The sequence below is a fragment of the Dendroctonus ponderosae genome, unplaced genomic scaffold (genome assembly GCF_020466585.1).
Source record: "Dendroctonus ponderosae isolate FM_Combo_2020 unplaced genomic scaffold, Dpon_F_20191213v2 Dpon_F_20191213_5, whole genome shotgun sequence".
NCBI lineage: Eukaryota > Metazoa > Arthropoda > Insecta > Coleoptera > Curculionidae > Dendroctonus > Dendroctonus ponderosae.
The window spans coordinates 8,498,251-8,515,232 of record NW_026018715.1 but is presented as its reverse complement, the minus strand read 5'-3'; the positions used below and the strand labels follow the sequence as shown (position 1 = coordinate 8,515,232).

The following is a 16,982-nucleotide window of genomic DNA, read 5'->3' as shown; positions in this document are numbered from 1 at the left end:
ATTGACAATGGATCGGGAAGTTTAAGGAAATTGCTTTTCTTTTATTTGAATTAGTTTGCTTAGTTTGAGCTTGCGTGGGTTCGTTTGAGTTTACAATAAATTCAGCGTTGTTATATCTAGCCTCTGTATGGAAAGCAGCTGTAGAACTTAAATATTGCAAAAAATTGTTATAAGACACGTTAAACAAAGGATCCAAAGAGCGCAAAGAAAACGAGGTGAACTGAACTACTAACTCACCTTAACGTCCACCGGGCACCAAACCTTCAACGCACACCTTAAAAGCATGAGAAACATTAATACTTGGTATTAACCTCTCTTCTATAATGGTATTTGGCACCCAAAATTTGAGCATTATTGAGGAAAATTTTAATGTAGTATGACAGAAGTCCTAGAATCGGAAAAAATGCTAGTTTTTCCATAGATTTCTTCGGAACGAATAGTTGTGTTAGTAGAATACAATTAGTTCTATAAAAAGATCGTTAGGCCATTATCTATAAACCAACCATTACCCAATTCTTTAACTAATATATAAAAATAATTATCATCTTCTTCATTATTATCATCAATATTATCTTCAATATTATGTGAGACTATTTGGGATTAATAAGAACCTTTCAGTGTTTTCTTGGCCTCCCAAAAATAAAGTTTTATTTCCGTGTGGGGCGAAAACGATTAAAGTGTTTTATGTACTTACTAAATTCAATAATAATAATGAATATTACCACGAGCCAGAAAATATTGAAATTACCATTTAGTTGTCAAAATGTTCGTATGGGAAATTAGTTTATGCGCTCGATGAGTCGAACACAATAAAGCTACTGTTCGTTATTCCGAATTTTACTATTACAGTAACTTATGACAATTTTACTAATATTTAATGGGATAGCAAAATTAATAACTTCAATACTAAATAATTTATATGTAAATACATGGATAATTATTGTGTTTTTTAACGTGCACACCAGTGTTTTTAGTAATAATAGAAATTGCTCATGAAAATATTCAGAGAGTAGGTAGCCTTAAACTGTGATCCGGCAACCACAGTCATGTTTTTTAAAGAAAATTCCATCCTGATCATTTTCAAAATCGCTTGTCTTATATGATTTCTTACGCGTCTCAGACGTGTGATCATGTTTGAATAAATAATTACGAATCGATATAATTTAATTATTTAAAAACATCAGTTAATTGCAACCTTCTAAAAAAACAATTTAATTACATTTTTTATTGGTTTATTATACATTTCCAAATTACTTGAAGTAGATTAGGAAGTTCTTCTGGATTCCTAAGTATTATTTTATTGGAGCGCTTTGCATCAGCAATGTTCTTTAAGTTCCGCATTTGATTTGACTTGCTGCTGACAAAATTAACGACTAAATAAATTGCGGGCATATATTAAATGGATGAGGCTCCAAAACTCGTTTCAATTATAGATTTTAATTAAAACAGCGGCTCTAAAGAGTAAAAACCAGTCGCCTGAAACTTCAACACCTTATACTTAAGAGTTCCTTTACAGGCAAAATTACTATTTAGTTCTCAAAACTCTCGGTCTAGTTTTATGATGCATTTTCATTTACTTTATGTTTCACAGTTGAGTATTCACTTTTGCGAATACTGTTCTAAATTCGCTCTTTTACTTAACTCTTTGCCGGATGATATAGAAACAACAGCTGAAAATCCATTAGTTTTCAGCCGTGCCCATTATCCAGTTCTGTTGCGATTAGTTTAAAAAAATGTAGATTTTTTTTGTTCCAGACCCTGTGATCGGAACGTAAAAGACGTAGAACTAATCTGTGCCAGATTGCGACGCGTGGACCAACTTTGCCGCTTGCCAAATTCCGTCCTGCAACAGCTGGCATTATGTGGCTATTACGAAGATCTGGAAAACGAAGTTACACGTGAGTAATTGCAGATTTATATTAGATTTATTGAAAAAAAATTGTGTGGTTTCCACCTAATTAGGGCAAACATCATCTTGCTTGATTGATTAAACAATGAAATACCAAAAAAGTTCAATTAGGAAGACGATTTTCCTGCATCTAAGTTTACAGAAAATCACACCGTTGTCCGTGCAATCTTATTCTAACGCTTATATTGGGCTGTTTCAACGTCTGAAATGTTCGCCAAACTAATTAATGGAAACTTTTGGAGATAAGTTTATTTCCTATCAGTTGGCACAGCGCTATTTCCAAAGAGTTACCGCCAAGACAAGCAATTTATTTGCTCGATTCCTGTTCGTTTTAGAAACACATTCAAGTATAAACCTCGTTCTGCCGTTTACTTGGCTATTAATTTAAGTGCAGACGCGGAAAGGAGATATCATGCAGTGTCGCAAAACTTAGACGATCAGAAATACTGTGAAACTAAATCAGTGTTATGAACAAATAGCTTATTTCCAGATAAATCAATTTACTAACCCATCAGGGACTGAGCAAAGTTTGCTGGAACTTCGAAGAGCAATTTCGCTGCAAACTACTAGCTAAGTTGCTATCAAATCCACTTAAAGTTCACTGCAGGCAGGAATGCTCTGCGTTTTCAAAGTTCCTGCTACCTATCGGCTCAATTTTTCAGCAGGCTTAATCTGAAAATTTGTCTACTTATACCTGAAAGAGTCCAGATCAGCAGGATTTTTATTGGAGAAACATCAAGCTTTATTTAAAGCTAGTGAGTGGTTATTTTCAAAATGCTTATTGCACATATATGGTCAGAGAGGTTCTGCCAGCAATTTCCTGTCTTGCTAGGTTATTTTTGCAGAAATTGCAGAAAATCGAAACCACCACAGTAATGGGAATTGAAGCGGTGAGTGGCTGGAAATGAAAATTAATTTGTAATATTTGCACAGCTTATCAAAATCCCTGCTGTTTCCAGACATTTCAACCTATGTCTGGAGGCAAATATAAACTCCCAACTTCATAACCATCAACAAATAGAAGCGGTTACTTTAACCTATATAAGGTGCGCTGCGCTGGCAGACACTTAAAACATTATTTTGCCGATCTAATATTTACCAGTTGCCTGCGGAAAAAGCCAATTAGGCACGTATACATGCAACATTTTACTCCCATTTATCACATAAGTGCGTTTAATCTTCTGCTAATGGGTTTATCATTTTTTGTTGGGAATTTCATCTCCATTATGTTTCCACGCAGCAATATTTCAATGCAAATTATTCACAAAGCCTTTAATTCACTTAAAGGCCTGGCATCTCTGCAATTCGCTTCTAATTTTGGCCTTGTAAATTTAAATAACCTTTTGATTTCCAATTGAATGTAAAAAATTTTTGTTTTAATTCTTAATATTTTTTTCAGTTGACTGTAAAATACACTGAAAAAGGTAGATTTCTTAATTAAGGTGTGTTCCCCTACTGTTAGGGGCCAGTATAGGTTTTAATTATGGCTCTTCAGCTGGAAAACCGTAGGCAAGTTAAATCACCCCGCTTTACCGCTCAAACGGACGTTTATCCAAAATCAGGTTAGATAACTGCAGCTATAAATTTTAACTAATTAAAACCAGGCTGCCCTTTTGGGGGTTTGAGAATTTATTGAGGATTTAACTGAGACGCTGCAGCCAACATCGGTTTGGACTCATATTAATTAACGCTTATTTAATTAAATAAATGCTGAATTGCTTTGACTAGCAATGAAGTTTTTGTGATAAAGTTGATAAAAGGAAGAACGATAATCCGGGTTTAGGCTGGAGTTATCCCATCTCCCATACTATGTGCTTTCACAAATAGCTTTCCTCGTTTTCATTATTCACTTGCCCATTTGGAAAACGTGTTTTTCTCTTAATTGCCAATTTCAAACAGCACTTAAATTAATTTCGTGAGCACAATTGAATGTCGTCTAAGTTGATTTTGCATATTTAAATTAACTGGCGGCTTTATTGCAATATTCGAATTAATAACTTTCCTTCCCACTGAAATTATTCTGTTGAACATCCCAGGAGCTTATTTACATGAGATAATAAGAAAGGCGAGCAATCTGAACATTGGGGCAAAGGAAAGTGGGAAGTTCGGATAGGCACATTTTATGAGCCTAAGAACGCAGGTTGAACCGCACATGTTAGCAAATGGGGCTTTCTGATCGCATTAATAGTGAATGAGTGGTTGTTTCGACTATGCGGAAATTATCTTTAATTTTATGGGTCTAACTTCAGGGAACATTTACCGGTTTTGTGCAATAATTTTAGAGTCTGCTATTGGGAATAATCAGGTCATCTTGACTCGAATGTAACCTCTTATTTATTTTGCGCAATTCAATTGAATGGACCACTTGTAGGTTTATGCTCTTTTTCTACTGTCGCTAGTCAATAGATTTATTTAATTGCGTTTTCCGTTTTGCATTTTTTTTATTTTTTCTTTTACATTCTCTCCTAAGAATCAATTGTTGACTTTTTCAATAGGCACTTCTGAATTTCAACAGCTTATTCCTAAATTCGATATAAGAAAAATGTTAAAAACTATAAATATTTTCTCTGCCATTTTGTAGACATTAAATTCGAAAATCATAAAAGCACATGTTGAATTGTTATGAAAGCTGAACAATTGTTGCTCATATCAAGATAATGGCTGGCATATTTCAATTCCCAGCGTAAACGTTATCCAAAAAGCAGAGAATTTACGAGGATTCGAGCTTTAGCTTTCCGGAAAGGGCATAAACGCAGGGGTTTTTAAATTGCCCGAATGTTTTACGATTAAGGAAATATTTTTTATTAAATTGGGGCCGTTTGGAAAACTTGTTTTGAATTGATTGGCCTTGTTATGTGCTGGAAAACATGCGGTTGTTCTAGCTGTAAAGCGGCGGATTACCAGCAAGCCTGTTTATTATCACCATTTGATATTAGATTAGGTTTAATGTAAGCCGCTTGCCATTTATGTAGAAAGTGCGCGTATTTGGTTTAAACTGTGTTTAATTAAGTGATTGTCTGACTGGAAAAATTCTTCCAACGACGGCTTCTTGGCATATCAAACAAACACCGTTTGTAGCTCAGTACTGAGATTTATTGCAAGTAGCGTTTTATTGCAACCTTCGCAAAAGCTTGGAAAATTAAATACACAATTCATATTAAAAGAAATTGCTCAAGCGACAACAATTGCCCTTCTTGTGCATATTATGAAAGGTTGGCTGGTTTCACTACAAAGTTCTCTCTTATTTCATGAGAATTGTGTTTCATAAATAGAAGTGGCCCCTTCTGGTTAGAGTAGATACTGCGAAATGTTCCAAATCCAGAAAAGCGAAGCAATTGCTTACGGGTTCAGTTACCTGGGTAGAAATTTCCAGATTCTGTTGTTAAAAACCAGAAAACAGGTTGAATTTTGCAATAAAATAAGACGCAATGTTGAATCTGGAATAATCACATTGAGGCCACAGCATGATAAATGCATTGAAAAATCCACTCAGAATCGATTGGTAATTTTTTAAATTTTTGTTTCGTTTTTTCTGACTGATTTAACGACAAAGATGTTTTTTAAATTGCGAAAGAATTTCATGAAAAAAGCTTTCTTCAATCGTTTCATCATAAAGAAATCAAAACACAATTTGTGCGCTTATTGAAATGATAAAGATTTCGATGTAATTTGCAAGAATCATTGCCACTTTGCTCAAATTAAGTAACATTGTTATCAACTATGTTTAACCAGCCCCATTCAGTTCGTTCCCTAAACGATGTGAACATTTTAGACTTAAAAGTCGTGGCCTCGATATACTGGGATACACATTTATTTCCTTTACTTTTTTCACACCACTGTGAAATGAGTTGAATTTACTTATTTTTATTTATTATTTGAAACTTTGGACCTTTTGATTATTGCTCTTACCCCAATGATTGCTGCAGTTCAGTAAAATCTTGATCCAATATGATTTTATTGAGTTTTTGAGCAAATATCCAAGCTTTATCTATGGAATAACTGCGAATATTTCACTATGACAATTGCCGTTAGTCCCGGAATTATAATGAATAATATACATCTGGATAGTTAGAAACCAAAGCCATATATAATATGCATCTGCTGACATGTTTGTTAATTCAAACATTAAACTTCCTACGGGCATATTAAAATTAAACACCATTATGTGACTGCGCTTAAATTGATGACGATTTTGCATCATACACTTATATTAATAAAAAAAATTCTGTTTAGCAATCCTTGTTGGTAAATTGTTCAATCTGATAGGTACTTAAGCAGGGATCACGTATATATTCCAGTTGAAAAAATTTAAGTGCCGGATCAAAAGTTTTTAAAGAAAAGCCCCAATTAACTAGTTTCTTTAAATTGTTTTTAAAGAACAAAAGACACAACCTCAAATTCTCCTTCAACAATAGAAACTTGCTAATTAATTAATGTTAATATTAAAGTATCCTTTCCAACTAATAAAATTTAATGTCGCTTTTATTCGGCTCAAATTGGCTGGGATTTCTGGCGACATCATTTTGAGAGAACAAAAGCAACTTAAAAATCCATTACATTTGAGATGGCCGAGGCTTTTAAGAGGTACTCTATCGGAAATAAAACGAAAACAACAGCTTTCGAGTGGCTCAGCTTGACCTTACCTCGGACATTTATCAACAACAATAAGGTATACTGAAATGCCTGAAAAAAGTATATCATTCGATATCATCTTCGTAAACACAAAGAAAGTGGAAAAAATGTCTTCCGCATAAACTTTTCCCCTAGTTTCAAAACCTTTGATCCCGAAAACGTAATCAAATCCCCCAATTTTCTAAACGGCCGATTGAAAAGTGATTTTTCCTTTTTGTGAATCCAAAATTATGTCATCACATTTACGGAATATGTATGTTAGGGGTTCCCGAAAGGGAAATATTTTTGATGGGAAATGGATCACTCTATTACTGCGAGTTGTCGGGGGACTTTTATTTAATCCGAAGAGACGATCTTCTCCGCAAATATCCTCCTCAAATTCGCTAGATGTAATTGAGAAACGTATTTTTGGGCTCGGATTTTTCGATGGAAGGCTTTCGATATGGAGTTGGTTTGCTGACGATTTTTGATAATATTGCACTCTAATACATCTTCGAGTTCTGACTATGCAATTGTTAATATTGTTCAGGTTTACTTCATATTGTCATACTGCATCCCTTTCATTTTTCGTTTTTCTGTTAATTAATTTTCTAATTTCACCCAAAAATATATTTTCATAGGATTTTACGTGATTAATTAATACATAGAATTGCACTTTAACATGAGCAATTTATACGTTTAATAATGGATCTATCACTAATTGGTAAACGTGTTAATATCAAAGGGTAATAAATAGAATTTTGTCAAAATAAACTAATTGTGTTTATCCTAAACCCATTGCACGACAGGAATTGCAAATGTTCAATGGTTTCCAGTCCATTTTCCATATACCAAGCGTAAATTTACGACGCTATTTTATATTATGAAGCAGGGTTTGTATGTATTGAATAATAACAAAAATATTGTGTTAATTTTTTTTTTCACCTAATTAAAATAATTTCTTACATTCCAGATTATATTGTAAATCTAGTAGTCCCCTCATATACCTCAATGCCTTCCACTTAGAGTTCTCTCTTCCTGTACAGAAATGGTTTCCAAACTTAATAAGGCTTTTAAAAAATAATTAATAATTAGAGCCCATAAAAATGAATAAGCCAATAAATTAATTATCACGAAATGCAAAGCTTGAGTTAAATGAAAATAGCATTGCAACAGCAGACCTCAAACAGAAGTTTTGAACGAAGAAAAAATCCATTAAATTCTGACGCGCCTGTGGATAGGAAAAATATACACTAAAAAGTAATTAGAATGGGCAAAAAATCCTACTCGGACCCCCTAAACTTGGGAGAAGAAATACCAGCTGGAATAGATTAACTCATTTAACTAATCCCACCTCAAAGCACCTCAACCGCTTAATTCATATTTAAAAATGGAAATTGACTATGTAAAGTAGACGAGTCAATATTCCATTCGCACCTTTATTGAATGAGTGTTCTGAATAAGTTTTTTAATATGTGCTTTAAAATTCAGTTTTGCAAAACGACCGCACATAAAAACTTTGGGACATTAAACCCGTTAATCCAATCAGAGGGAAAAAAGAAAAGAGAACTGAGATTTTCGGCTCGGTTGTTTAGTGCAATTTAACTCGACCGCCAGTGGGACGAAAATTAATGTTCAATGTCCATTCTTGGAATATTAAAATTGTAACCCCAAGAGGATTATTACGGATCGTTTGGAACATTTCTCAAGAAAACTGGAATAAAACAATAGCTAGAAAATTCAAAAAAGAGTTGAGGATTAAAACCTTCAGCCAGATGGGAAAAGTCGAAGTTTTGTCAGAGTTTTCCACGACTAGAAACTTTGATAGTTGCCTAAACATTGGATTTTTTTACCGGAAACAACAAGAATATATTTTATTTGATTACTAACTACTAACCAATTTAGAAGTTCTCGGAAGCGTTCAAAAGTTTCTTGACTTTCCCAAATTTTAATTAACTATTTCACCAGTTAAAAGCCCTTCGCTGCTTCTGCTACAAGCTAATTATTAAGTTATATTTTATATCTTTCGCGGACTGTTTTTGCTTTCAGATTTTTCGCTATTTGTTCCAATCCGCACCGTAGAAAATTTATTCTCTGCATCTTTATTTCCATTTAACTGGAAAATTTATTAGGGCCGGGCTAGCGCTCTTTGCTTTTATTTCATACTTGTTTTATTTTCATATTTATGTGTCTGGAGATACAATAGTTTTTGAAGTCGTTGCCACTAGAATAGAATCTACAGGATGTTTTAATGTAAGCAGTACGCTGTTAACCATAGTTTTATTAATAACCTTAGTACCATTTAGGAGAGTAAAATGTAAAAATCAAATGGAAAATAACAAAGAGTAAATGGTAATAGTAACAGCGTTTTTCTAAGAAATTAACGTAATTAAGGTGCATTTTATTAAAAACTGATTTATTGGATGAAATATTTCTCTAAGTAACTCTGTAATTAAGAGATAATTCTTTGCAATTATATGCAGTTTTCAAGTGCAGTAGTTAATTTTGGATAACAAGAGAGAGGATGCAAATGTCGAAGAACTAGAGTCGAGAAAACTTCGTTAGAAAAGTTAAATTAAACAGTATTAAAGGTAAAGTAAAAAATTACGATTGGAAAGATCTGCACATAACGAAAAATAAAGTAAAAATATGCATTTTTATTTTCTGCTGTGAACCAGAAAATCTGAACAAATAATCTGTGAGTTGGTGCTTATGCAATGGAGTATGAAGTGTTTACATATTTTAATGACATCATTATTAAACTAAAAGTTATTAAATAATTGGAGAGAGACAAAAATTAGCATGATTTTTTGTTTTTACGATATGATTTTTTTTGTATTGTTGCTGTATTTTATACCTTTTAGTTGTAATTTAAGTTTATTACTACCAGTTTTAGTTCATTGGCTATGATATAGCTATTTAAGACCCTAATGCAGATTTATAATTTACAAAATTAAAGATTTGATAATGTTTAATAACTTTTATTGAAGTAAATTCAAAATAAGAATAAAAAACATCGTAAATATTCAAATGTATAAAAAATTCCGAGTCAGTCACTTAAATTTGGAAAACCGGGCAGACTGAAGTTTCTAAAGTTTTCCTTTAAAGTCAAATTAGCCCCATAATTTGGCTTTGCCTCTGCTTTCCCTTTGCTACTTTAGTAGGCAACGGTTATAACAACAGCTTTGTCACTTTTACAAAAAAAAATGTTTTTAATTTGACTCATAACTTCTGAAAACATTCGTATCTTTTCTTGAACATCCGAAAATTATAGTTATACTTTTGCTTCTTATATTGTGAAATTTACTAACCACATGGGTTAACTTAAATAAGTTCCAGAATCCGACAATTTATCAAGAAAATCTAAACTAGCGAAGGAAATGGGAGACTACATCTGAATACATTGTAATTTTACAACATTTGGATTAAACCGCATTGTTGACTGACGTCCAAACTATGTTTATTTAAAATTGCAGTAACAAATCATGCAACAATTGAACAACATGTGAACTAATATTAAATTGTCAGAACACAATTGGTTGTGGGTATTAACAAGCATGTCATGAGATATTAATGGGACACAAGCTTCGGTCAGTTGCATTCGAACATAGCTGATTTGTTACAACACAGGAATGATTTATGTTCATTGCAACTGAAGCGCCCCTTTTTTGCCTTTACACGTTTAATTTTTTGTTTGGAAATGTCTGAACCATTAGAGCAGTGAAAATGGTCAGGACTTTATTGATTTTGAAAATATGCTCAATTTCAATAGCTGATTATTTTCGATTTATAAATGCTTAAACAACTAGCTGTTGCACTGTATAGAAGCCGCTGAATAAATTATCAAAATGAGCGTTCCAGCAGGAGAATAATCCTGTGAATTATTGCTTTTAACTGTTTGAATTTAGCAGCTCAAATATATTCAGCAATTTCCAATGTTAATTAGCAGGAAATTTAAATTCAACTAATAATGAAGCGACATGAATTATGCATTTCACTTTCCGGCGCTTTTCTTTTAATTGGTTTCGTGTTTTGTTGCAGTTTTTCGTCAAGGAGATACGGGAAAGTGCTGGTACGCTGTTATGTCCGGATCTCTTGAAGTTAGAGTGACTCAACCTGAAACAGACGTTAAGGTCAGTCTCCTAATTTTAATATATTTTTTAAAAAATGTGCTTGAAACTTAAATAAATAAACGATAAATTCGTTCTAAAACGTTCTATTTGCCAAAGTATGTTATGTCAGGATTTCTTAAAGTTGGAGTGACCCAAGGTGAAACGGACGTTAAGGTAAGTCTTCCAATTGTAATATTTTTGTTGCAAATTCATCGCGCCTAGAAAATGCGATTGAAACTTAAATAAATAAACGATAAATTGCGCTCTATTTGCCAAAGTATGTTATGTCCCGATATCTTAAAGAGTGACCCAACCTGAAACGGACGTTAAGGTAAGTCTTCCAATTGTAATATTTTTGTTACAAATTTAACGCGCCTAAAAAATGTGCTTGCAACTTAAATAAGTAAACGATAAATTTTGCTCTATTTACCAAAGTATGTTATGTCCGGATCTCTTAAAGTTAGAGTGACCCAACCTGAAACGGACGTTAAAGTAAGTCTTCCAATTGTAATATTTTTGTTACAAATTCAACGTGCCTAAAAAATGTGCTTTCAACTTAAATACACAAACGATAAATTGCGCTCTATTTGCCAAAGTATACACATGTCAAGACTATCTGCTTCTAAGGATTTTCGGTAAGATACGGAGCAGATACGCCAGAAGCCACTTTTACTTTCTTATTAAGGTGAAGCCCCGTAATCCGTTTTCTATCAACTTTGAGGAGGCTCTCCATTATCTTGGGCTTACTTAGGCCGCAGGTAAATTCGCTGATATATTTCTTCATTGCAGTTTACTTTTGCAGCATTATTTTCTCCTGGTTTTATTCGCCCATCACAGAGTTAGTTGACTCGCTTGCGGTGCAAAGTAGTTTATATAAAAAAAAGAAAATTTTTATTTCAATAATATAAATTGACCAAATTATACACAAAGTGAAATTTGCACGAAAATTAGCAATATGTGAAGAAAGCATTCATTTGTTTTCAATGGCTCTATTGCATTTAGATCTAGGGCGTAAGGAGACACATTGCTTAAAAACACATATGCGTCGCTAAAAACCGATTTTACTTGTTAATATTTTTAATTAACTTAATTGTGTTTACTGAAATTTTTCTACCTTCCTTGATTGATTGTCCTCTTTTATTCAACGAAACGTAGGCGTTTTAAATAACTGTATTTTAAATAGTGTTCAAAAAAGCTGACGTTGATTATGGCCGTTGTAGGAAATATGATAAAACATAGATTAAAATCGTTCAATAATAGATAATTCCCGCACGCTCATAGACAAAGAATAGCTTTCTGCTTGCAGCATTAACAATAACTCACCCGGATAATTACTGCTTCATCCGCGTGCGTTATTGTCCACATTACTGTGCATAGAACAACAACTATTAAGGATCGATTAATTAAAAATGACGGTCGTAAATTGGCCATTTGCACTGCATGTTCATTTTCCATTAGAAGCTGAACCCATTTCCATATAACAAATATCAGCTATGATGTTTACAATGCTTTTACACGTGCACTAATTAATGTAGATAGTAAAAACACCCATATTCGTTCTAATGGTTTAAATTTCATAGAACTTTACTGTTAAACTGCTCAATTTAATGTTGGCATCGTTAACCGAACAATTGAAGGTAGAGTGGGCGAAGGGCAAAAAGTTTATTTGGAAAAATTCAAGCGTAAAGAAAGGTCTCAACAAGAACAGGCAAACAAATCAGAAGTGACCCAAGGCAATCAATTTAACGCGTATTTACAACTTTCGGCATTTGATCCTGGGGGACAAATTGTTTCTTCACTCTTGTGGAAACACATCAAAACCTAAAGGCTAAATAAAAAAAACACCCATCATGTAACACTGTTTGGAAATGTTTTCAATGATGAAGGAGGAGGCGCAGAAAGTGCGATAAATTTGCAGGTGTGAGTGCAATTATCAATACACCCAATTAAAGCTTTACCCGAATTTAAGCGCAAATAAGCTTTCGGAAAACATCGTTTGCCCCACATGCTGTTGGAGAATTAATTGCATTTATCACAGTGACTACCTGTGATTTTTGCTTTATTAAGGCCTTCAATATCTGGAAAAACATTGGCTGCTAATTTAATTTTAATGAATAAATCTATCAATATCTCCCTAACCGTCTTGGTTGCGTTTCATTCGAAAGTTCCCTTAATTTTCCTTTCGCAACGTAGTTTATCTGCTGACTTTTTGCTGGCAATTTCCGAAAGTTGCTCTGGCGTGATTTTCACTCAAACTGCATTGAGTTTCTCATTTCATTCAAAAAGATCTGTTCAAGATGAATGTGATTCAAGGCACGGCGAATCCAATTTCGGTCTCTAATGGAGGTTTAAAAAATGCTAGTTGCAGTCATCTTTTAGGTCGATTTGCCTGTTTATTAGAGCTGATTATTGATCCTCAAAATCGTCTGGAGCTGCTATAGAGTTTAAGAGTTTAGAGCCAATTTGGAAATTTTTAGCTCATTTTCTGTGCCATTAATTACATATTGATTCAATTCAGCTCGTTTTATTCGATAGTAATCCACATTGGCTAAAATTACAAATTTTCAGAAACTGGAACGTTAAATCATTTTTTTGATGTAAAAAGATATACATTGGCAAAGTCTAAATATCAATCACTAAAAATGCGGGCAGTTTTATGAAAATATTATTATATTAAATTAAAAAAAAGTCTTATATTAAAACTCATATTAAATTCGGCAGCTTTTGTCACTGGAACAGGGCAATTACCGTGTCATTCATTTTCATTAAATCTCAGACTGCTAAACTCATAAATCAATTTTAGCTAATTAATTTTAATAGCTTGTCTTCAAGTTTTCCTTGTGTGTCTTAATAAAAGGCTGCAGAGCCTAATTATGTCCTTAGTGTTATTCGTTAAATTGTTGTCTTAATTGCCGGCAATTAATGATGTTATAATTAAAACACTATTTGGGAAATACCTGAACAGTTCCGAAATATCAATTTTCTCCATGTGGACTTTTCTGTAAATCGAGTTTCAAGAGCTTAGTGGATGGATCTGAAGTGTCCTCCAGAAGGATTAGCCTAGTTCCGGATCTATGAGAAATAAAGCCGAATGGACAAAGGTCTCTGATAAATTGATCAACGCAGTAGATATTTAATTATTTGTGTCAAGGAGCAGTGAAATAGGGTTCCAAAGACAAAATAACAAGTCACAGAAAGAGATTTTTTCGTCTTACTTCCTACGTAGGGATTTTACACACAGACACAAGTAAGCTTTTCAATCACTCCCAATTTTACCGCACCGTAATTGCGATTTGATGAGATGATTAATAAAACCATCACGTATAAATAAAAACGTTCTTCCTCCCACAATCACCGAAAATAAATTAACGACTAAACCTGCAATGGAGAGGCGTTACGAAGCATTATTTTGATCCATAAATGGTTAAAATCCGGCTGTAAATAAAAGTTTGGTTTCCTTCAAGCTTCAAGCAGTTGGTTTTCCTTATTCGAAGTACAAATATTTCTAACTCGGCGCAAGGGAAATCTTTTCAGCGTTTTGTTTTAGTTGAATATTATTCTGTTGAATTCACTGTTTTGCTTTCGTGCGTAAACGAGAGCTTTGTCGCCAAGCTACAATGAAATTAAATTTTGAATTTTTCGGGCAAAGTAGCTTCAAGCGGAAGAGATCTGAATATGATAAGAAGCACGGAAAAGGAGAATTGGCACCTGTAGAATTAATGCCATATAATAACAGTGAATTTTTCAGATATCATTTGTGAACAGGCTTTCTTCGCTCGGGAAATGCAAATTGAATTTATTAGTGTTTACAACGATAAGCACGTGAAAGCTTCATAAATACTACTTGAAACCTGGCACATAAAGCTAGTTTCTCCGTTTCTTTATAGTCAAAAGTTTTACTTTAAGTAATTTATACAGTATGCTGTTGCTCCTTTTGAAGTTCCTTTACCTTAAACTTGCTAATAGTTTCCGCTAACAGTATTAGCATACATTTTAGTAAAAGTTCTAGCCAGATTTTGCAATAAAATAAAGCAAAAGCGCAGTAAAAAGGCTTCGTGTTTGGGTATGTAATGTTTCAAAATAATGATAGTAATCTGCAGAGGAAGTTTATTTTAGTTGCTTCGGTTGTAAATAGAGCTACAACAGCAGCGCGCATGCAAATTAATGCTTTCGGAGTAAAGTTTGTTTTATCTAATTTTAGAAGTTATATACACGAAATTGTTGTGGTTTGTCATTTAGTCAACTAGCTAGAAACCAGGGATTTAAAGTATTTCTAATAAAAACCCAAATAAGAAAACCAAGAAAATTGTCTATAAAACTGCTTGCAAAAAGGAATTGATATCAGCACTCAACGCATGGTCTGAAGTGGATTTTCAAGTTTTTAAATGTAAACTTCTTGTGTAAAATTATGGATGTTTTACACCATTTACTACACTAAGCATTAGCTAAAAGTTTTCTTGGAGTGCACACAATACAAAGTTCAAATAAATGGATAGGAACTAGGCGAAGGACGCTAATTACGTGCTGTTCAAAGTTCAAATGCCTTCATTTAGAAAATTAGCGTTAAAGGTTGCAGGGAAATAAATTATTTCTTTAGTGGCCCCTTTATGAATGTAACTAGTTCAAGTTCAGCGGAACGAAATGGGGAATTTTATTAAATCGACAAAGATGTTGTTTTGAAAAAAAGTTATATATGCGGGAATAAGACGAAGTTCTGAACCGCAGTATGTAAGTGCAAATGTCGTGGCGTTAAATCGGTAGTGATAAAATCGACAAAAGCAAAAATAAATAGAACTGAACGACTAATTTGTTTCTTAAGAAAATGTGCAAATAAATGCAAACCAAACACGGTATAAATTCAAAGGTTTAGGATAACTCAAAGTCCAAACTAGTAATAGAAGTAGCTCAGGAACAACAAGAAAAAATAAACAGAATGAAAATCAAAATACTGAATTTGAACTTGAATATTTGAGAAGGGGACATCGCTAAAAATAAAAGCAAAATGTTCCCTATCCACAGAGCCGATATTTGAAAAAAGGTAGCTTAATCTGCCAATAGCCCTGTTAATAATTCAGTGCAAATTGATCAAGCCTTTTATCTCGAGTTATCAAACTCGCATTATATCTCTTTCCATTGAATATCTCCCATCACTGATATGCACTCAGATATAAAAATAACAATAAATCCCCAGATAAGACATTCATTCATTGATAAATTAGCGGGAGTATCGGTAAATCTGCAAAATGTTCGTGGCTTTTGTGAGTTGCTTTTGCTCGTTGCAACATTCAGCTAAAGTTCGCGTTTGTTGTCAAATGTAGAAGACTGATAGACTGTTGATTGGATTCAATGAAGTGTGGAAACAGATGGTGTAAAGCCAGAAAATATAAAGTGAAACAATGTGAAGAAGTAAGTAAGACAACGAATTAAATATCGACTCAAAAGCTTTATTTCAAGGCAAGTCAATACGTTAATATTATACGAATATTATTGAACTGTCTGCCGCAGATAACCAAAATTTGCATTATCCTGAACTTGGAATATATTTGCCTAAAATACAAGGCTACTGATATGCAAATTCCAGTGCAATTAGCTGCGGTTTATCATATTTCCAGGTTCCATATTTGAGCAAATTGCAATCACATATCAAACGATAATTACTTGCGAAATGAAGAGAGAACAGCTCAACAGGCTAAACAAATAGCTCGATTGGTTCTCTTAATGCTTCAATTTCATCAATGACTAATAATTATCATTCGCTGTAAAACAACCACTTGAATTATTTGCCTAAACTTTAATCTAGAAGCATACTTTCGCAATATGTATTTTCTTAGTAGACCATTCTGAAACTGGGACTTTCCTGATGGATTAACCAGCGTATGTGTGGAACATAATGTTTACATGAATTTTCTTGACCCAAAAATAACTGTGCCCTATATCAGGCTATAGAGAAGATTAGAAGTGCATCCAGCCATGTAAATAACTGAGCGCCCTTTAGGCAGAAAATAGACCAAAGAACTCCGAAAGTTGATTTCAAAAGGGACTCTGTGAACCAAATTGAATCTGCTATAATCCGGAAAGACCCTTTTTATAGATATTGCTTTTTATAGGCCCAATTTTTGTTTTTTGCACATATCCTTCAAACGTACAGGTTGGGGAGTTTCATTTAGGATGCCTGTTGTTTGGAGGTTTTTAGTTTCGATGTTAGTTTTTGCAATATTTTTCTTTCTTATCAATGTTTGATATTAAGATTTCGCTTTCTGGGTCAAAACTACTCGAATTTTCTCCCTCGTGTTGTTATGTTTGACTCGAATTTTCAATTCTCTATCCAACGATGCCAAACGAATTATGTG

The 16,982-nt window shown here is 33.5% G+C and overlaps 1 protein-coding gene and 1 long non-coding RNA gene across 3 annotated transcripts in view; one reads left to right on the top strand and one right to left on the bottom strand.

Moving 5' to 3' along the window:
- Nucleotides 1–16,982, top strand: part of LOC109539619 (rap guanine nucleotide exchange factor 4) — a 104,953-nt gene that overhangs the window by 34,878 nt on the left and 53,093 nt on the right. Inside the window, exons 2-3 of one of the 2 annotated variants that reach the window (XM_048666342.1) lie at nt 1,756–1,898; nt 10,562–10,653. In XM_048666342.1, the coding sequence (XP_048522299.1) occupies nt 1,756–1,898; nt 10,562–10,653 (235 nt within the window). Of the gene's footprint in view, nt 1–1,755; nt 1,899–10,561; nt 10,654–15,780; nt 16,039–16,982 lie in introns of those variants that run through there. The other variant, XM_019907483.2, reaches the window with a different exon arrangement.
- Nucleotides 9,959–12,180, bottom strand: LOC125504432. Its single transcript, XR_007281484.1, has 2 exons — nt 11,956–12,180; nt 9,959–10,636 (listed from the first exon to the last, which is right to left on the bottom strand). It is a non-coding gene; the product is annotated as an uncharacterized LOC125504432 (long non-coding RNA).